Source organism: Acanthochromis polyacanthus, chromosome 9, assembly GCF_021347895.1.
Source record: "Acanthochromis polyacanthus isolate Apoly-LR-REF ecotype Palm Island chromosome 9, KAUST_Apoly_ChrSc, whole genome shotgun sequence".
NCBI lineage: Eukaryota > Metazoa > Chordata > Actinopteri > Pomacentridae > Acanthochromis > Acanthochromis polyacanthus.
The window spans coordinates 34,378,840-34,401,168 of record NC_067121.1 but is presented as its reverse complement, the minus strand read 5'-3'; the positions used below and the strand labels follow the sequence as shown (position 1 = coordinate 34,401,168).

At 42.6% G+C, this 22,329-nt stretch overlaps 1 protein-coding gene across 3 annotated transcripts in view; it reads right to left on the bottom strand.

Moving 5' to 3' along the window:
* Positions 1–1,658: 1,658 nt before the first annotated feature.
* LOC110953274 (uncharacterized) overlaps positions 1,659–22,329 on the bottom strand; it is a 182,534-nt gene continuing 161,863 nt past the window's right edge. Inside the window, exons 10-14 of one of the 3 annotated variants that reach the window (XM_051952945.1) lie at positions 20,550–20,667; positions 16,858–17,178; positions 11,556–11,763; positions 10,024–10,513; positions 1,659–8,223 (exon numbers count right to left, since the gene is read on the bottom strand). In XM_051952945.1, the coding sequence (XP_051808905.1) occupies positions 7,180–8,223; positions 10,024–10,513; positions 11,556–11,763; positions 16,858–17,178; positions 20,550–20,667 (2,181 nt within the window). In that variant the 3' untranslated portion in view covers positions 1,659–7,179. The other 2 variants (XM_051952947.1, XM_051952948.1) reach the window with 2 other exon arrangements.

The following is a 22,329-nucleotide window of genomic DNA, read 5'->3' as shown; positions in this document are numbered from 1 at the left end:
TCTTGAGTTCCTGCTGGATGTTGAAATGCATTCCCTTACACTTTCCTTGTGTTTAGAAGCAGCCCTGAAAGCCCACATGTACTTGAAATGCAAAGATGTACAAGTGCTCAAGTGCAGAGCTCGCACAGAAAGTAACACACACACACACACACACACACACACACACACACACACACACACACACACACACATCAGCGCTCAGTGTGCTGAATAGCCGGAGGGATTCTGTGTGTCAGGAAGGTTCAAACAGAATGAAGAATCTCCATGTACTTGGATTCACACACACGCAGGCAAACATACACTAACCCTTGTGTCCCATGAGACCATCCTGCAGTAGTGTGTGTGTGTGTGTGTGTGTGTGTGTGTGTGTGTGTGTCTGTAGCTCTCCACCACAGCATATAGTTAGTCATTCCCAGGTGTACGGCTTTAACAGAGCCCATTTTATCCCCAGCTCTGCCATTATACTATGATCAATTATGCATGCTGTAATTATTGACAGTGCCATGACAGCACATTTCACCGAGCAGACTGCATTGCGGTGTTGATGCTAGAGGGAGACTGACACATATAGGCGTTGTAAATCGATAACAGCGTTGCGTCGGTTACATGTTGATGTGTTTTATCTGCGTGGCGGGGGTTAAAGCAAATAAAAGCTCTGTTTTGCCTCCAACAGACCTCACATCCTCTCCAGATACTGGATATTGCTTCCGTAAGGGGCGAGTCAGCCTTGTGAATCTCATAATTATAGGAATGCTCTGACACTGGCTAAGATGGCAAGAGTTTTTTCCGTCAGCGGTCTGCAGAATCAGCTCTAACCCAATCACAAATACAATTTTATGTAATGCAACAGACTTACATATTAACTGCTAATATGGTTCTCTCTATCCCTTCCCTCTCCCCCTGCTTCCCTCTCTTTCCCTGACTTGAGGCGGGTATTATCATTGTAATCAAGCGAAGACCCAGCTAACACGATCATTCTCTAAACCATCATGTAGAAATAATCCCCTCCTTCATATTTGATTATTGTAATAAATCTTTTTAACCAGCTATTCAGTCACACAGCAATGGCGCACATCTCCCCGATCCATCATTCAGCAGGACAAACGCTGCAGAACTCAGCAGAGCTGCAAAACTTGGTAGAGGGGGCCTCGTATTACTTGGTCGCAGCTGTCAGGTCTACTCTATTTGCTGGTGCTCTGGAGTTCAAATGTCCTCTCTTCTTTTTTCTTTAATTTGTTGGCAAACAAACAGAGAACTCTCCTCTTTCGTCTGAGAGCGTGATTACTCCGCAGAACTCTCCGTCTGTCCTCTATTACTGACCTTACATCCCCCCATCGGGCTGGATCAGACCAAACACGGTGTTCCTTCATCCTGCAGTCAGACACGCATACACACTCGCTGTCTCTGCTTCAGAAATTTCAAGGGGCCAATTTGACACGGCACACCCACCTACTCACAACAAGACACATGCTCACGAGGTGAGCACACATTTGTATGCGCTGCACGGCAAATCCCTCAATAGCGCGCCCTGACTGTCTGTTTCCCTCTCAGACACACTCACATTCACAAACAGAAGGCACACGCCAGCAACAGAAGTCTGATTATCCAGAAATTCAGGAAGCCGTAGAAGGGAGCACAGAGCAGGTCTGACTCATCTCTTTGAAATAGTTCCTTTTTTATTCAAATTTACAAAAAGAAAAAGTACAACAGAAATAAATACACTTTGTTCAGCACGCAATTGTGAAATTGTATCAACATCGTGCAGGAGCAATGAAGTCACCGAGGGGAGGAGGTGCAGAACCAATAGGGGGTCTACCTGTTGAGGGTCAAGAAGAGGAGCAGAGGTCACTTTTAGCCTTTAAGCAACATATGCAGTCACTATATGTCTGGATAGTTAGGGAGCTGCTCTTGTCATTTGAGTGGGGCTTCACTGTGCTCAGTATGCAGCTATTTTCTGCAGAGGACTTCGCAATTGGTCGACCACTTTCATCTGTTGGTGCATCGAAGCTAGCTAAAAGACTGAGAAAGATCTGTGGAGGGCTGCAGAGACTGCAGGCTTTTATTCTATTTAAAACAACTGATTCAACAAATCACGCTTTTGATTGAACCAATTTGCTGGGCTCAGGAGGTGGGATAATCAGCTCTGTCAAGTGGTTTAGTCGGCACAGCACTCCAGAACTCTGAAATAAGACAAATCAGGAGAATTATCACTTTGATTTTGACCAATCAGCCAATGCCGAGCTTTGAATCAGCAAAGATGAGACACCTGGAGCCAATCAAGACTGTGGAATAAACCATATAATTAGAACGGCGAGAAAGGTCACTTGTTGGTATACCATGCTAATTGCTTTTGCAATGGCTGCCAAAGAATCGTCAATACTGTAATAAAAGTGGGGATTGGTATAATGCGTGTGTGCGTGTGTTGAGTCAAGTTGGCACATTATACATAAATGTAAAGGAAAACAATGCACAGATAGTGTATTGGTGAAGCAACACATTTGTGCTGTCAACAATGCTCATTCTTCAGCGGTCATTTAATTTGTACCAGTGAAATTGAAGTAATTTTAAGCTGTCATTTTCATTTTTTTGAAGGAAAATCCTGGTTTGTCCCAACTTGAGTCTTGTAATTGTAGTTTTTGACATCATTTCTGTTAGTTCATTGTACACACCAGACTAATTGCTGGGAACTCGGAAACATTGCTGCAACAAAGTCAAATAGGGCAAGATCAAAAGGCATGTAAAACCAAATGGGAACACCCCCTACAGCCTCATTTGCACCTTTTCATTTAAGCTTCTCTCATTTACACTAACATCTGATTACAATCTGTTTTGGCCCCCGAGCTACATGCAAATCAGGGTCAGGCATCCCCCAACCCAGCGGAGGTGGTATTGCACATGAAACTGTTTAGCAACTGGCAAAACATCAACAGCGCAGCTAGCCAGCTAACGAATATGAGTTAATGAACACTGGTGGAAGCACATAGCTGGACTATGAAGGAGACAAAGTCTGATCCTCTTCATAGGGTTCACTCAGACTAGCTACGTTTCCATAATCACGTTGAAAGTATTACATCAGAAATTTGCAAGGAAATGGCAAGTTTCAAAAAAACGTCCCCAATTTCACAAGAAAATTTTACGCTGACTTAAGATGTTTGTTTGAAAAAGAGTTTTTACGCAAAATGGGTGATCAAAACACCTTTTTGAAATACTTCTGGTGAACATTCAATTCACATGAATGATAGTTTCTGCTTTTTTTCCATTGTCTTATTTGCTGGAGAGCATGAAACATGGACAATACCAACTGACACGAAAGAAAAATGGCAACCTTTATTTTGTTTCTTCTTCTACAAGATTTCCAAATTGCATTATTTTCATTTCCCTCTCAGTATGTACTACAGGTGCCTTTACAAAGTATGTAATATCGCTCATAGTATGATGCAGTTGGAATACACCATTACATCTTTAAATCGTGCCTTTACCTTTGACCATCTTGCTTCTAGATCTGTCACAGTCTGCAATGTGAAAGAAGCTGCTTGTGCACTTTCGACGTCTCAAGTTTATTGCTTGATGTATGCGATATATCTCATGCTGCACAGAGGATTGTGGGTCAGAAAGGCCAGAGAAGCATGCTTAGCTTGCATACAGCAAAATGAGAGAGAATATACCTGGACATCCTGGTATTTGGGGCATTTGATATATTATGTATTGAGACGAAATGTACATTTTTTTTCTCGGGTATTACATAGTGTGGTAGGATGAGCATTGGGGATGTCATTGGTTTTGTTTCTGGTTTCTTCTGCTCTGCTTATTGCAGCCATGCATAATATAGCCTATACTGGCACCTTCTGATGACACTAAACAGCCTATTTTTTATTTATTTTCATTACAAAGTGATCAATGAAAACAGGCCTAATGCACTTTCTTTTGCTTTGTTTTGATTAATTTTTCGTAACATTTCAAAAGTTTGCTTCAAATTCTCTCGGGAAACCTGGGTTCTGCTCCGTCACTCACTCAGACGAGGAAGATCTGACCGACACATTCCATGTGATCATCACTGGAGATGCTTTTTATTATGATTAATTAACAAATGTTTAAACATCAATGAGAACATTACATCGCGCAACAGCTGAATTTACATTTTTCCAAGTAAGTTTGTGTTTGTTGCCCCATTAGAATTCTTTTTAGCAATTTCATTTACTTTCAGATCTCAACAATTAACTTGCTGCCTATAGTGTTATAACTACTGATAGGAAGTGCGGCAGAAATGATTCAAAGAAGCTCCACTTTGTAATAAACCAGAATCATCCCTTAAGTGTCTAACAGCCTTCAGAATTTTTAATCAACGTTACATAACTGAAAAAAAGGTTTGTTCAAATGTAGAGAGTTGAGATATTGTTAATTAGCCCAAACTGATCATAACTCAGTCCTCCCTGAGGTTCTGCACCGCCTCCACTCCTCTCCAAGTATTGTGCAGTTTTTGTACATTGGTCCTGATACCGTCCAGTTTGCACAGTGGCACTGTGTGGGCAAGTCTGTGGCTCAGGTACAGAGTACAGAGGTGTCAATGGGTTTCATTTTATTGAGTGAAAGCAGCCCGACTTCCTGATTGATTAGGTGTTGACAGTGGAAAGACCATGACGACAAGATTATGGCGGACCAAACTGGTGGACACTAACGAAGCTGGCAGCTTGACTCGACTTGTGAGGAAACGTTACAGTGGACCAGTGAGAACAGAACAGTGACATTTCTGCGATGGCGCACCAAAGACATCCACATTCAAGCTAAGATATGTGGCAAAAAAATCCTCTCTGGACTCAAAGAAATTAGGTTTTCAGGAAAATTCAATAAATTTGAAGGTTCAATTACTATTCTGCAAAATAAGAGTATTTGCTAAGGCCAAGAAAAAAAGCAGTATTATTTGGTATTTGAGCTGTATTGCCTGAAATGCACGAAAGATGAAAGAAGTCACTTTTCCTTGATGTAGACTTTATTACATTTCTAAAGAGAAGTAACCATCTGTAAAACCTCCATGTCTCTCAGGCAATACAAAACTCATTACAAATTCCATTTTTGTTCTACTTTTGCAGAATAATAATCCAGATTTTCAGGAAAAAATATATATATATATTGTTTGCTTTGTACGCCTTATAGGGGAATTTCTCCTCACTCCATTTGATTTTCATCAAATTGGCTGTTCACGAGGACAGGCGAGCTCACAGGCTTCCTGCAACTAAAATTTTGCACAACAAACTTCTGCCAGAGGCCACATGTATAATTGAATCCTTGGCTTGTCCATCTCAGACGAAGAGCTACCACACAACAAACCCAAACACAGATGTTGAATACATGGTGTTGTTTTCAGTCCAGGAGGCTGTTAAAGTCCAGCTCAGTAAATCCATTTCTAATCTACAGTACATACAGATAGTCCCGACAGTGCTCCATTTGGACATCTAAGTTCTGTTTTTTTTTTTTGCTTTGTTTTTTTGTACTCGTTTTTCATTTTATATACTCTCTTCTTAGCAATAATATTCAGTGGTATTTACATTTGAAATGCTTTTACATACAGTCAGACATTTGTATCTTTTCCTTTAATTGACATCTTATAAAACAACTGTAGTCTTTGACATTATTCATTATCTATTATTGAACATCACACAGTATAAAAGTGCATTCCAGCTGAAAACTCCAGCTCATTTGCATCCTGACCTTTAACAAGAACAAAAAGCCTGCTGCGGGTGTCTCTGTGGCGTTGTTCCCCTACAATTTCATTACAGATGTGTGGAAAATTTTCATTTGGGCACTATGAATGTTCAGAGTGGGGACTGATTGCCACTTTGTTGTTCTCATATGTCATGCATACTTTGTCCTTAAGGTGTGTCAAGTGAGACTATTAGGAAAAGAGGAGGGTTGGGAATAAAAAATAGCTGAACTCTTCCATAAAAACATTTAAGCGACCGATAATAGAGTCATCATTGCTCCGTATAGTAAATGGAATATTTGTGGATGGTTTGGCTTTTATAATTTACTGTAGTACAATCAAAGCCTTGTGGTACTAATCAGTTCTTTTGCGTGTTTGTGTGTGTGTGTGTGTGTGTGTGTGTGTGAGTGTGTGAGAGTGGGTCTTTGTAAACATACCAACACTCGACTACAAAAAGCTGGGGGGGACGAGAGCGATGAGGGGAGGGGGTGAGGAGGGGTGGGGGGGGATCACATCCCTAAATCATTTAAATTTTTCACAATGTCTGTTTTCCTTGTGGGCTGAGAGGAGGGAGAATCTTTTGCAGGATTTAAATGATTCATCATTTTCATTTGGAATGGAGTAGCAAGCTGAATAATTCACTTTTCTGCCACTGCAGATGGAATAAAAACAGTTTCTGTACAATCGTCTCACTTCCAAGACCGATTCTCTCTCTATACATCCTCGTCATCCTATTCTCTTTATAGTCAAACATCAGTTTTATTCCCCCGTGTGTTATCCTACTTCCTGAACTTCCATGTTAAATGTTTGTTCTTGCACACTTGTCCCAAAAAACTAATGCCGCAGCTTATGCGGCGCATAGCATTAATGTTGTCTTTAAGTTGTCTCTGGGAATTGTGATTTCTCTCTGACTCTTTTGTTCAGTCTCTGTTAAATATGCAAACACACATACATACACACAGACACACACACTCACACATACAAGTTCATTTATGCCTTTTTGTGCTCACACATCCCCTCACATACGAACATACACGCTGACGTGAAGATCAGGTCAACACACAAGAACGAGAGACGTCTTCCTCCTTGTTTCCTGCTGTTTCTTATTCCATACGTGAGCGCTGAATTAAATCGAGTCTTGGATGTTTGGGTTGTTTTTCTTTGTCCAAAGCGTTTAACAAATTGTTGCTGCCCCGAGCAGAAGCAGCCTCTGCATTGTCTCAGTATCTGTGCTCAACCATATCAGCGTTTCAACACTTATTGCTTTAAATTACATCAATCACTCCCTCCCCTGCCCTCGCATTCTCCATCCTCCCTAGGCTCATTTTTCTCTGTCTCTTTTTATTACTTTGCCTCTTCATCTTTCTCCCCTTTAACTTCTCTTCACATTATTCTAGCTCTAGTTGCCTTTTCATCATCCTCCTATTCCCTCCCTTCCTCTCTTACCCCTTTACCCCTATTTGTGTCATTTTCATCCTCTCTCAGTCTTCTCCAGCCTGATCTCCTCCCTCTTTTTTCTCTTTCTTCTCGGGCTCCTCTGCCGTTTCCTTCTCCTTTTTGGCACCCTCCTCAACTTTTTCCTTATCTTCCCTCTCTTTCTCCCTGTCTTTGAAGAGTTGGGCTAATTTGTGGAACTGGGGACCCCACTCTTCCAGCCCTGCTCCCCAATCTTCCTTCTCTGTATCCTTCTCCCCTTCGCTCTCTAGCGAGCTCAGGGATCCGGCCCTGGATCCTGTCCCCTCCAGGCCGTACACCTGCACAGAGTCGTACGGCGGCTGCGAGGGGTCAAACGTGACCTGGGCAAGACGTAGACGAAGGAACTCACCCACCCTCAATGCCAAGGAGGGACCCCCTGTCCCGGGTGTCCCTCTTGCCGCCTCCATTCCTGGAACCCAGTTGGCCCCGAAGCCCATCACTCCGCCGTACGCTCCCCGAGGCTGCCCTGGGAAGGATAAAATCTGCGGGGTCATATCCCTCCTGCCCAAAACATACCCTCCCAGACCCACTCGATCGCGCCAGTCCCCAATAAAGCCAGCTGCTTCCGGGTACACCGACGGAGTCCCGGCCAGTGATATTCCTCCGTTCTCCCTGTCTGGCCTCGCCACCACAAAGTTGCTCCCCATCTCCAGTCCTCCTCTCCCTAGAGTGCCGGGATAGTCCCTCTGTCCAGACACCTCGCCCTGCAGGACTGTGGCATAGTTGCGTCCACTTGCAGGTTGCTGTTGTCCATCTGTGGAGGTTCCGCCATTTCCATTTCCACCTCCACTCCCTCCTCCTCCTCCTCCTCCTCCGCTGGAGTCAGATTCAGCCACACTGGAGCCTGTGCGTCTGGGGGACAAACCGGATCGGGAGGCCCTGCGTCCCGCCAAGGGGAGGGTAGCCGAGTCGCACACCCAGCCTCCGACGCCGTGACCTTGGCCGATCATGGAGCCGGATCGGGTCATGACAAGGTTATGCTCCCTGGGTAACGTCTCCGACTGCACCTGGAGGGAACGTAGGCGAGCACGAGCGGTTTCAGTTCGGGACTGGGGTTGGGTGTTAGGTTTGTAACACAAAATGGGATGAGACAATTTGCCCAAGGAGGGAAATTTTAATAACAGGCACAGTAAAAAGCAGAGAGATGGGGGAGTGTGATGACATAGTGCCCAAATGAAGGGAAAGCAGGAGATGGTGATGATAAAAAAAAATGATTTAGATGGAGAGACAGACATTGAGCAGAAAAGAGTGGAAGAAAAGCAGAGTTGGAAGAAGGCATAGATATTAATTGAACACTAGAATGAGCTAACACTGCACTGTGAGAGGGAGATGGAGAGGGACGTGATAGAGAGATAAAATATTTGAAAATTAAATAAAGCAAGGGCAACAGAGCCTTGCTATGACCTAATAAATAAAACATATAGAGCAGCAGGATATACACAAATGTGCTGACATGTCTGTATCACCGTCTTCCCTCGGCATTGTCCTGAACCTTTCTGCTCCATGCACAAATTAAAACATTAGTGTTGCAGTCACTGCAATAATGTAGTATAAAAGGTTGAATGCAAACTTAGTAACTGCTTTGAAATTGCTTCTTTCCTTTCGTACTTGTTTGTTTGCTTACGTAACTGAACCATTAAGTAATTCATTCATCTTCAGTGGTGTCTCCAATGTGACCATATATCATTAATTAAGCAATTTATTCCACTTTAATTCAGGACTCCGGCCAACATCTTCCACTTTTTCTCCTTCCCGAAACAATTGGCCATCAATCCATCGACGTATTAAACTGTGTTGCAGTACAGAATGAGTTCAGATGTCAGTTTCACACCAAATGTGCAGTTATGTATGATTTGCACAATTTGGTTTGAGGGAACTCATTAGCTGAAGCATTACAATACGCCCTTCAAAACATCTATCTTGGACGCTCCAGGCAACAATTTTTTGGAAGCGATAGTAATTTTGATTTTACAACCTGGTATACCCTATCATCTCTATTTGAGACCTGGCAGACTGGAGTTATATCACAACCTGAAGTCAGAATTCACAAAACGAAAGCTGCAGTGTGCAGAAAATGCAAAAGAACAACACAAGACAAAAAAACAAACAAACACACAGATAGTCCTTCCCTCTGTTCTAAGCCTCTTTTATAAGACTTTGATGCTTTTCATACTACCTCACCTGTTCTGTGTGAAAAGACCTGTGATGGACTAGAATCACTTAAAACCTGAAAACAGAGCTAAGAGGAGGTGCAGACAATAATATTAATCATTTCATAAGCTGGTATCATCTATCAAATCTATTTGAGACCCACTAGATTTAAACAATGAGTAGAATTGTGTAACAGCTTGAATTTAGAATTCACAAAATTAAAGCTGCAACAAGTGGAAAAGGAAAAAACAAAACAACAGCCAAAAACAACGCTGATTTTGAAACTATACATGTTACCTTTTGGAGCTCTTTCCTCTCTCTTCTAAGCCTTTGTGAGACTTTGTTACCATTTATTTTATCTTAACTGCTCTTGGTTAAAAGACCTGTGATTTGCTTAAATCTCAAATCATGAGAAACCTGAAAATGGAGCTAAGAGGAGGTGCTGAGGTCTATTTTCTTCTCCCACCACTTGAGTTACAATGTACTGAAATGCCAGTGTTAAATTTTTGCCCAATAATACCAGAAAATACTGCCTACCCCAATTTGAACATCTCTGTTTTTGTCTTGAAAAATCAGAGATTTCAGAAACTGAACACTCAGCATGGAGGTCGTTGTATTTAGGTTCTATTCAGTCCAGCTCAACTGCAGTTTCTCAAAGTGCACATTTGGTGTGAGAGCAGGCTCATTGTAATTCTTACCCAGTCCACATCTTGACTGTGGTTGACTTTGTCCTCACTGCTGCCCTCTGTACAGTTGCTCGCAGTTCCCGTCCCTCCTCCTCTCTCCTGGCTGTCAGTGGTTCTCGGTGTCCCTCCGTCCGACGTGCTCACCCCACTTTGGGGTGCAGTCCCATCGCGACTTCCTGTGCGACTCCCCGTTCGGCTCCCCGTGCTCAGGTCTGTGGGGGCTATGTACACCGCCCCAGACTCCATGGGCCCGACCATGGCCCCCTGGTTCTGGATGACCAAGGAGTGGTCTGGCTGACCTCCAGGGAAGCGGTACGCCAGCTCTGCCAAGCCCGGCTCGAATGTTCCTCCTGGAGTGCGTCGGAGAACTGGTAAGGTGTGGCTGCTGTAGCAGAGACGACCATAAAGGGGTCCTCCTGGTCCTGAGTAGTTGTGATCCACACCCTGATTCTGAGCCCAGCTGTAGGTGCGAGCTTTTTCTTGACCACGATGGGTGTAGCGACTGGAAGATAACAAAAAATGTCGAAATAACACTGCTAAGTCTGACATTATGAATTCCTTGCAGCTTGCTGTCCCTCCAGGACACTGTCTGGTCACTGTATATAGCATTATATCTACATTGAAAGGCATTCTGCTGAGCTATTTGTACACCTTGGGGAAAAAAATAACCTGGTGGACAAGATAACTAAATAAATAGGTATTCCGGAGATTTAGTTTTCATTTCCAGAAAGTTGGACAACTTCTGTGGACAGGCTTTAAAAGGATGAAGAAAATGATGCAGTGCAACGGGGAGGGCAAGATAACCTTACTTTTAGTTCTCAATATGAAGAATAAATTACAAACTTTTATAAAGCAGGCTCCAAATCTTCCAGCTCAGTCCAAGCTCAATGAAAGAACCTCAAACTGCTAGCTTCAAAGTTACCAATGGTTTTCCTATCAACTTCTCTGTGACAGTTTAAAGAAAAATGCAACATTAAGTTTCACACAGGTAGTATTATTGCAGGGATATTGCACTGAATTGCACTAGATTTAGGAAGGTTTTTGCATGCAGTTGTGTCCACCTCCGCGAATTGCAAGAAGCAATTTCCGATAAACTAAAAGCAGACTTTGTACTTGTTTATGGCCTCTCCATATGGCTTGCATGAATTCAGGGAGCTAATTATTAGTCCAAAGGCAATAACAATGTTTCACAGAAACATCAAAGTGGGTGCAAACAGCTCTCTGATGTAGCAGAACATAAATGAGCTTTAACAAAATGAGCACAACAAAGTGGTCTCTGAGGACTGCAAAGCTTGATAGCCTTCTGTCTCAGCATTTTGATCTGTGATTGATTATCACCCGGGAGTTAGGGCTCGATCAGTTGTTTAAGTAGCTCTGTTAAGTGCTGGAATGCTACGAAAGCTTTTACACTGAAAGGGATAAGTTTGGTTCCTTCTTGTTTTCCTTGTAGCGTGTAATAGGAGGCCGGCTGTGAGGTCTGATGTGATTAAACACCAAGCTTCACACATGTTTGACTGCATGCAAGCAAACTGTCCTCTACTCACACATTCCTGCTGTCCAGAGTGCGGTAACCACGTGAGCGGGAGCTGTGTGGAGCGCTCTGCAGGGCAGCGATGTCAAAGGCGGCTGTGTCGGCCTCGCCTCCGCCCTCGTCGTCATATGTTATGATGTTCTCGCGCACGTCGTCCTCTTCCAGTGGCGACAGAGAGTCACGCTTCTGACGGCGCAGCGACAATGACAGGGCACTCACCGCTGTCGAAGGGGGATGGCAACGGGAATAAAAGGATATTGAGGGGAAGGAGAGAAATTGGAAAAAGAATGATGAACAAGGGAGGATGGGGGCAGAAGTCACAGGGGAAATAAAGGGAAGGAGGAAGAGGAGAGTGTGAGCAAGGGAGGGAAAATCATACAGACAAAGAGGTGAAACACAGAGAGACAAAACGAATACAGAGGAGGCCTTGGGTTAGAGGGCTGGTATATCATATCAGCAGGCTGCATGCCTCCACTCTGTAATTGACTTTGAGCCCCAGCCAGGCAAATGGATGCCTTGTTCTCCCATGACTCCATGACTCTCATTCCATATTCCCAAAGTAGGGGAGCTACATTTGATCCTGGGCTGTGGCAAAGAACCAGGCAAAGGAAGCTCTTTGACAGTTGTTCAATAAGCACACCTGTGCTAATGTTCATCCAGAAATGTGGAATTGCTCTGCTGTAAGCAAACATTAATTTACAAGAATTTTCATTAATCTTGTACATTCCAAATACAGAGATTACTTGAATGTAGAAGTCTTCACAAGTCCAGACATTTGCATAGAATGCAATATGGACCCATTAAGATCCAAATTTTCCAAAAAAGACTCTTGATCCTGATGGAACCTCGATCCAGATTCGTTCAAAAAGACCTGAACACCTGAACCAACTAACCTCATAGTCACTGCAACTATACCTATCTGTCTTTCTATTTTGGCATAACACATATAGTTTACAATTACAACGGTGGAAGATCAGTAGATTCAAGGACATTTTTGACATATTCACTAATGATTGTCATTCTGCATTATTCTCAATTCATCTATAAAATGTGATGCATCACAGCTAAAAGTAGCATACATGACTTTTTCACTTCATTGTGGAATTTTTTGAGCAACCCAATTTGGCACATGCAAATTTATACAGACAGAATTCAGACACAAAGCCCCGGTTACTGTTGTAGGAAGTTATAGCTGGGTGACAAATTAAAGGAAAACCCCATAACCCATTCATTGCAGGGATCTGTTGGCTGCTCTGGGAGCATTTTGCTGCCATGATTTGTCTCCACTTGTCCATTTAGAGATAAGGGTCACTGCAAATCAATACAAAGTTGCTCTGAGTGATCACCTTTATCCTTTGGTCAAACATTTCTATCCTGAACATGTCAGACATTGCTCTTCACCACCATCACCAAAACACCAAATGAAGGGAACATTTTTTTTGAAGAATGGTGTTTCTTCCCTCCAGTAGAGCTCCAGAAACTTTTCTAAAATCAAAGCCAAGGAGCTTTGAAGCTTTAACAGCAGCATGTGGTTGTCCAACACCTTGCGAAGAAACTCTAGATTGTTTTTGTCATCCATCTGTTGTTAACTAGGCATGTGTATACTTTTCTCTTAAACAACAGTCACAATCATCTGTGCAAACTGCTTCAGAATGTGGACAAATCCATACCTCAACAGAGCTAAGCTTTTCACAGTAGTTGTAGGCTGTGATTGGACAATTAGAATTTGGGGGAGGAGATTAATAAATATTAAACTACTATATCACTGTGTATGTATTTGCGCTTGTGTGATATGGCAGTGTCTTAGGTGGTTAAGCTGCTGCAGCAAGTACACGTACAGCCTTAATATTGTTGGAGGTTGCATTATTTGATTTCCATGGAACTAATCCAATGATCCCTGAAAGCAGTGGGAAATCTCTAACCTTCCACAACAGTTTGAGTGATCACCTTCCTGCAATGACACACAAGTATTTCTCTCTTTAACGGAGCGTTTATCTACAAGACATGGTGAGTGGTTGTCAAACAGCTCCATATCCACAGCGTGCATGCCAAGGCCCTTTTTAATAACCAGATGGGATCCTGATGGAGCGATTGTCGAAGCTTCTGTAAGAACATTTGGCATTTTGTTTAGGGCCAAGCTATACTGTTTGGGATTAATATGGACGTCTCATAGAGAAAGGAAACAAGATTTTGCTGGAAAAACATTTCAAATCTATTTTGAAGGCACAAACTTGAAGCAAACACTGTAAAGCTTTGTGCATCTCCTGCGAGAGTTCACATCCTCGTCACTTAGCGAACTAAATTCTTAACTCCACCGAAGCCAGTGTGCATGATCACCTTCACGCCATGTTGGGCTTCTTCCTTGATTCAACTGGCCTCTCCCAGAATGATAATGCCTCTATCAACAGGGCGTGAGTAGCGATCCAACAGACTGAATAGAAATTACAATGCTGCTGGCCACGAGCCAAAGCCTTCTGAGCACTCAGACATTATCCAATTGAGCATTTGAGTTTTCTGAGAAGGTGGTAGTGACATTTTATTGCGCCGGTATCAAAAACCTGCGGGCCCAGATAATCACTCAGAATTGTTATTTTAGCTGTGATTAGAAGTGACCTTGCCAGAGGAAATAACTGGACCAAAATTGCGAGGAAAAGCAAACCCCGCTATTGAGCGGCTGTGACTAAGAGAAATATTTACGCTGCTGCTTTCATTATTTTCATATGCAGATTAAGCATCCAGGGATGTAGTGGAGGGTAAACAGCCCTAAACACTATTTATTCAACTTTTTATTTGTAGATTAGCATTAAACTCCTTTATAGACAGTAAATCTTAATGATATAACTTCACTGAATGCATAATACAAAGCGGTGTAATAAAAGCTGATGTAAGTTATATAAGTAGGGGCTTTTAAGAGACATAATATAATTCGTAATATACTGTTTTACTATCGCTGTTGTATCCTCGTCTACACAGACTTCATCTCAATGTATCTTCAGACTATAAAAGTGACAAAATAAAGGAAAAAACAGCATAAAGGGCCTTAGTAAGGTAGTGAGCCATCAAGTGCCACGAGAACAGCTGCAATTCACTTTGGCATTGATTCTGTAAGTCTCAGGAACTCTACTGAAGGGGGAAATAACATTCTTCCCAAAGATATTCCCGTCATCGTCTGCCGGGGTCTTGTTTTGTTTCCCCCTTCCCTGTGTTTCTTATGATCTCTCTGTTTAGATTCAACTCATTTCTCTATTTTCAGCCTCCTCGCCTCCTCAGATCTCTGCTTTCCCCACCCTGAACCGGAAATCAATCTTAGGGCACCATCTTGAATCTCAAGATGGTGAAAAATGCATCTTGAGGAGAGAGGAGGCTTGAGGAAGAAGCTATGTGAGCGACTATACATAGGGTTATTCATTCGAGACACAAGAGGCAATGCAAAGCTGAAATACTGAAACATTTACAGGAGCAGGACCAACTCAATCATAAGATTAGCCACTCTATTTGTACAGAACTCCTTTCAAAAGGTATGGCATCCATAGATTCTAATGTAATATCATGTAATTGTGCTTAACATTGGACACACATTTTGCATTATGTTTGTTCATTCTAAGCTTCTTATTCATTTGATGGCACACAAAAACACATAAAAAATGGTTAAGGCTACAGTCGGGAGGAGGGAGTCATTTGTTGCATTTAAATGCCATGCAATGAGATCCCAAATGCAAAATATAATTATCAGTCTCATGACATTTTGCCATGCTGGGAACTGAATTAAATATAAAGATACACTGTAAGTTGTCAGGAATACTGTTCTGCTCATCTGACAGAGGTTAGAATATACAGCAGTAGGCTATAAGAAAACAACGTACAGATGATTCATCTGTACTATAGGTCAAATTTAATTGATGTTGCTGCATGACAACAGCTGCAAGGCAAAGATGTGTCATTTTGTTAAAAGCCAGCTGCTTCGACCCCTCTCTCTTCATATCTCTTCCTTGCTTCCTTCACTCACATCTCTGTTAAGATGCAGGGAAGAGGAGTACAGGTGGTACAAATTGAGAAATGAGATAAAGAGTTTGTCTCATTCTTCCTCTCTCTCTGTGTCTGGGTGTGGTTTCCATCAGGCTCCTGGCTGCCGATCCACCAACACACCGACTCCTCATCGAGTGACCGAGCTCCTCTGCAAAACTTTAACCTCATTCCTGCCAGATCATTCGGTCTGCCATGCGGTAACAATTCTACAGCCAACTCAGTTTCGGTAACCTGTTGCTCCTTGTGTTTGGTTTGCCAGCTGCTCTTCCTGTGCCTCAGGATCCCAGCTTTTCTGTGTGACCTGCCTGCTAACTCCTAAGTCCTGCCACCACCACAAATGTCTGCTTTCCTCTACAGCACACCAGCTACTGCCTGCTCTGCTCGCTGTATCACTGCTCTGGCCTCACCCCAGCCCCTGCCTCCCAGCTCTGCCTCTTGCTCATTTGCATATCTTGCAATAAAACTGTGTTCACACCCTCCCGCAGTACTCCAGAGTACTGCATTTGAGTCTACAGCAAATTACTGCTCGTACAGCAATTTCCCCATACGGTGTTTGAAAGATGGAAGTTATAGAGCGCTAACACTTAAAATCTGGTGACTAAGGAGACCATAAAACGTGATTCACATCATTTTCATGAAACCATTCAGTCACCCCTATATATGGGGATACTGTCAGGATAGAAGTGTTGCAGCAGAAGGTAAAAGATGATCACTCAGAACGTCTTTTTAATATTTTCGGTGAGCGTTCCCTCAAAAAGGCACAAGTGGATACAAACCATAGCAGCATAATACCGACCACAACATAACAGAATCCTATTTACTGCAGGGTTTGAGGCTTTTTCATGCAAGATGTCACCAGACTGTATTCTTCACAACAGTCTGACTCACTGGATATAGGCTGCGGGTAAAAGACTGCTATTGGTTGCTCATTTTTAAAATCCACTTCACTCTGGGAAAAAAACTAAAATCTCCTGACTAGCAGTTTAAAGCCTGAAAATTTTGAAATTTGCAGAGAATTTTTAGTGTGCATACAGTAGCTCTACCACTTTTTTCAGTGGATTAAATTCAATCATGCATGCAAATGTTCCAGCGCAACAATTAACCTCTTCACTATTTCAGGGGAACACCGAAGCTCTGCGCATGAGAATCGTGATTGAGTTACAGAAAAACAATAACCATTTATTTATTTATTTATTCTACAACAGAATGATAGTGTGGTGCAGTCAGACCATTCTGCACTACACAATGAGCTGGCTATGCGAGTTTTCTAGTACTATTAGAGTATTTACCCAGTAGTGTAGCGACACAAGCCAGGATAGCCAGCAGGGCGGCGGTACTGAGTCCAGGTGAAGGCAGTGTGGACTGCTGAGGGAGACACACCGCCTCTCTTTCCCAGTCCCACTCGCCCTCCGTCTGTTTGTCCTTCTCTTTCTCCCCGGCCCTTGCCCCTCCTCTCAGGCAGGGACAGACGGACACGGTGACCGTCCCGGTGCTGGTGAGGCCCGACGTCCCGTCCCTGAGGACCAGCGGCACGTGGAGTGTCAGGGTGGAGGACGGGGATCGGGACAGCGGCTGGAGCTGGGACAGCAGCACCAGGCTGGCTGTGGGGCCTGAAGGAAGATTGACAGCGAACACTTGTAATTATTCCACAGTTAATTGCACGGTGCAATTTTCCATTTTCTGTGCTGGATGGCAGCAGGAGGTTACAATTTAGAAAATTCACTACGCTCATGTTTGCGAATTTGTGATTCCAGTCAGACGCTGACTGATTTAAACCACAAAGGAATGGAGCAAGCAAAAATATCCAACTTTGCTGATTCCTGCTTCCTCTGTTATTTTGACGCTTTTATTTCACACCTTTTATAATTCACATTGAAGCGACACTTTCACACAAGAATAACAATGATACTAATTTGATGTAATAGGAAGAATCCACTTAAATGCCTCAAACAGGCCAGATAATATCCTCTCTGCTGCAGCCACTCTTTATGATTTATGGCTCCCAGGTGGCTACAAAGCTTAAAAAATAAAGTCTGAAATACTTTCACATTTAAAAATATAAACCAAATACTGTTTGAGTAATGCCCTGCGATAGACTGGCGACCTGTGCAGGGTGTCCCTAAGGATAGACTCCAGCTCCCCGGTGACCCTAATGAGGATTAAGCAGTGCATAGATAATGGATAATGTTTGACTAATGTCCTACCATACTGCAAAAAAACAACACAGTACAGTACATGCAGAGCAGAGGCTGTACATCCAAAGCATGCTTGTATGTCTCCACATATGGAAAATATCATAAGAGTACACATTGTTGAGTTCTTTTCAGATACTGTGATCAATAAAGAGAGGCTCACTTGCAAAAATTTGAAAGGCCAGGGTTCAGCAACCAGCCAAGAGGTAAAAGCCTCTATTGATCTGATTCTTCTTGTATTTGTGCAAAAGAACTCTTGGGTATCTGTAAAGGAGATTGTTTTTTTTTTAAAGATTTCTCCTCAAATGAACGCACAAGGCGACAAAAACATGTCATTGATAAGAGGGCGTACAGACGCAGTGTGGAAGATATTTCATCAGCATGAGTGGCACCACAAATGTGGCAGACACGGCTATCAAGAAAATCTTCTGTGATCCAAATCGCAGATCAAATCATCGTCTTTTTTAACAAGGCAAATGATGTGGCGTGCTTTTGTCAGACAAGCTGTCCGTGTGGGAATGAGGCATGATTTTCTTGTTTCTCTGTTCTGCTGCAGATTGACACATCAAAGTGGCCTCTGATTCCACATGACATTGAGTTTATCCTCCCGATCTAGTCAGTGCAGGTTCGCTCCTCGTGGTTTTGTCACGTTGGGAACAATCAGCGCCAGTTTGGTACCAAAGATAGCCAAAGGGTACTCACACCATCAGCCTCTCAGGACTGTAATTACAAATGCGGCGGAGGGCCATAATCAGCCATTAGACATCGGATTAACAAAATTATCAGCAGCCGATTAAAGATGTGTGCACAGCCAACGGGCATATGCACATTTTTTATCATTTCTAAACAGTACAATTTGTCTAATATGGCATGAGTGAATACTGTTGCAAGGGTAATTCAAAAAGTTTTTAGCATAACCTAGAAACAAGGGGCGCAAGTCCCATTCTGGGGCACAACTATATAAAGCTTTATATTACGGTCCACATAAACTCAAATGTTGGAAGCAATCAAATAAAAAAGGAGAGGAAAGCTTAGAGCCAGCTGCTGTTGCTCCAGGACAATGTATCCGTCCACACAGTACAGATGACAGAAGCAGCCAAATGTGACTTTAAACAGTTGCCCCATGAATGTATTTCTGAAACTGAAATCCCAAGTGCATGGTCGCCATTTTCAGATTGAAAATTTTCATGCATGCATGCTGCTGGGGAGTATCCGAAAGCCTAAGATGTGACCTTCTTCCATGAAGAGATAGTGAAGATTGAACATTGGTGGACCAAGTGCATTGAAGTTAAAGGGAGAGAATGCTAAAAAATAATGCAAGAGCAATCTTTCCCCTGTGACGTTTTCTTTTGAGTCCAAGAACTATTTGATGTACCTTCATATTTTAACAAAAGCTCCAAAAAAAACCCCAAAAAAACTAGTTGTAATATAAAAGATTTCACTTGCACCGATGAAGTCAAAGAGATTTATCACCCAACTCTGCAGCTTCCCTCAGCCGTGTGGGATGCATTTGTGTCTTTTGGCTAACTAATTAGCAACTGTCAGGGAACACATTACCTGACAGCAGCATAAGCAGGCAATCAAAGTTGGCAATTAGCATGTGAAAATACTGACGCATTTAGATACTAAAGAGCCGTCTGTGTATTCTCAGTCATCCAGGTCACGTTAATCCGGAGAGACTGTCATTTCTCATCCAAGTGGCTTCCTCAGTTCTAACCGACTGGTGGGGAGTCTCGGGCTGCGAGCCGTGTGATTTGGGGCTGGAGAAAATACCTGGGAGTCCCCACTAGTCAGTTAGAACTGAGAAAGCTTCTTGAGTGAAAGGTGAAACTTCTTCAAGAGCTAGAGAAGATTCTACTGAATCATTTAGGACAGATAAAGAGAGAGTGGAGACCAAAACAAAGCTAAAAGTAGTGGTAATATTAGACTTACAATCAACAGGTGGCCAGAGATTCAAGTTAAAATGAATGCTAATAAAGTTAGCTGGGTATGTAAATCTATGATATCAAGTTAATCCTGTGCAGTAATCCGTAATCAGTATTGGTACATTGTATCTTATCTTATCTTGTCCTAATATATATCAGTGTTGTGTTTACAGTTGCTTCTACCTGTCAAGAAACATAATACCACCTCTTTTTTTTTACATTATGACATTTCAACATGCTAGTGACATCTTCAGCTAATATAGCAGATCAATTTTCAGCATTTGCACAAATGTATGCTTCAAGTTCAAATATCTTTACAACAATATGCACTAAAACTCTTTATATAGTAACTGTCCATTTCTGCAGGAAAGAGGGAAAGAAAAAGCAGTATTTTTGGAAACTAGAAACAAATACTAAGTAGCTAAATTCAATTCCGTTGAAGTGAATTAAATGAAGCAGCTCTGATTTCTTCAAAAGCCTTCCAGTGGAAATTGTAAGTGTACTTGGTAGTGGAGAGGAGAAGATGGATGTCGAGAATATGGAAGGCAAACAAGGGGGACGAACAAAAGCGAGGAGGATAACAAAGCAAAACAATGGGGCCACCAGAGTTGGGAGATGGATGGCAGAAAAGAGAGGCAGAGACAGAAAAAGGGAAGGGGGAGTTAAAGAGGCAGAGGGGCTTTGAGAGGACGGTAAGAGAAAAAGAGAATAGGAGAAAAGACAAAGATGGAAAGAGAAAGGCGGAAAAAATATGTGGGATTAAGAGCCTTAAAAAAGTGGGGAAAAAACAGCGTGCCTGCCAAGGGGACTGAAAAAAAAGGGAATTAAGAGGAATTCACAGAGAGGGAAAGATTGAGTGCGTACCACCACTGTCCCTGACGCTGAAGTTGAGGGCAGCACTGGACTCTGGAGGGATGCTGAAATACACGGTGCTGTCATTCCCTCCCTCATCTCTATCAATCGCCCGCAACACCTGCACCACCTGAAACACAGAGATAGAGAGCCGAGGAGGCCGGGTGAAGGGAGGCCATGAATGTGTGTGTGTGTGTGTGTGTGTGTGTGTGTATGCATAGAGACAAAACGAAAAGGAATGAGCAGAAAAACACTTACACAGAGATTGCTTTTAGCTACAAACCATTAGCTGACGTTGGCAGGAATCAAAAAACAAGCCCAACAATTAGCACGGAGACACAAACGAACTGTGTCGGATACTCACACCACATAAATAACCGCTTGTGACGTGCATCGCCTTTCACCAATACACTGCAGTGTGCCTTTCAATTTAGTAATAGCATCGGCACAAGTCTGCATTGACAATCCTAACAAAATTAATCTGAAAGAAATCTCCCGCAGCCCTAAGCTGATGGGTAATTTCTTTTTAATGAAAAACTCTGGTCGTCATTATGCAAGACGCTCTTTCAGGAATGCTTTCGAGTGCTAGTTACGAGGCTGAATGCGGGGATGATGGGCGCCGCATGCTCTGCGTGTTAGTTAGTGTCTCTAGGCCTTGATAAGATTTGCTGTGTTCTCTCACATTATGTTTAGTTGCTGTGTGTGAATATTCAAAAGTGTTCTGCCTAATGACTTGTCATACAGAGACGTGCATACACAACACATTGAAGGATATCATAATTTTCCCTTTTTTTTCTTTTTTTTTTGAACGCTCTCCCGCTCACTGAAATAACAGTATACACAGACACAAACATGAACATCACAGGCAAAAACAAATCAAAGTGGTTGCCATAGAATCACAGATTTAGTGGCGAAGCAACAAAGACACAAGCAGAGCAATGAAAACACCAGCAAAAACAACAGATGGGCCAAGACACCACATTATAGTGATGGAGCCAGCACGGAATACTGAGGATGGAGGAGAGGAGGAAGAGGGAAAGAAAAAAAAAACAAGAAGAGTAAAGGATGGTTTCCAAGGAGAGACCGAGGAGCAAAGAGATGATTTCTATAATTGAGACGGGATCAAGTAAGAAAAGCGTGATGCAGAAAAATAGACAGGAACACAAATAAAGCATGAAGGATGGCGGCAAGGAGGGAGGCAGTCTGAGAGGAAGCTCAAGTTTAATTACAATGTGAATAGCTGCTGTGTTCTGATAACAGGCCATGGAGGATTCACCTGCCTCCACGGTGAATGGGCATGCTGGAGCTGCATGGTGCCACATCGGAACAGATACAGCTTTGTGCTACTGCACTCCGTATGCTCCTGTATTTGAATAGGCGTGGTTTTCATACAATGCACGTCCCTATTTTGAAGGAAATCTGTTTTGAAGTACTTCATGTTCCTTTGTAGGACACATCATTGTTTGAAATGAATCAATCTGACAGCATGACCCTCTTATCTAACTCCTCGCCTGACAACATAATGACGTGTTTGCAGATTGGCTGTTGTAGTCGTATGATTTGTACAGGAGCATGAATGTTTGCATATGTTGTCTGACATAAAAATGGTAACCATCAGGTTTGATTATACTGGAACCTGTATGCACTATATGGGTTGTATATGGCATGCAAAAACACAGAGTATGGACTCTATATGCTAACATGCTAATAGTCACAATGCTTACATACTGATGTTACATAGGTGTAATGTTTAGCATATGTGTAGCTCATGTGCTTGCATGTATTTGATCAT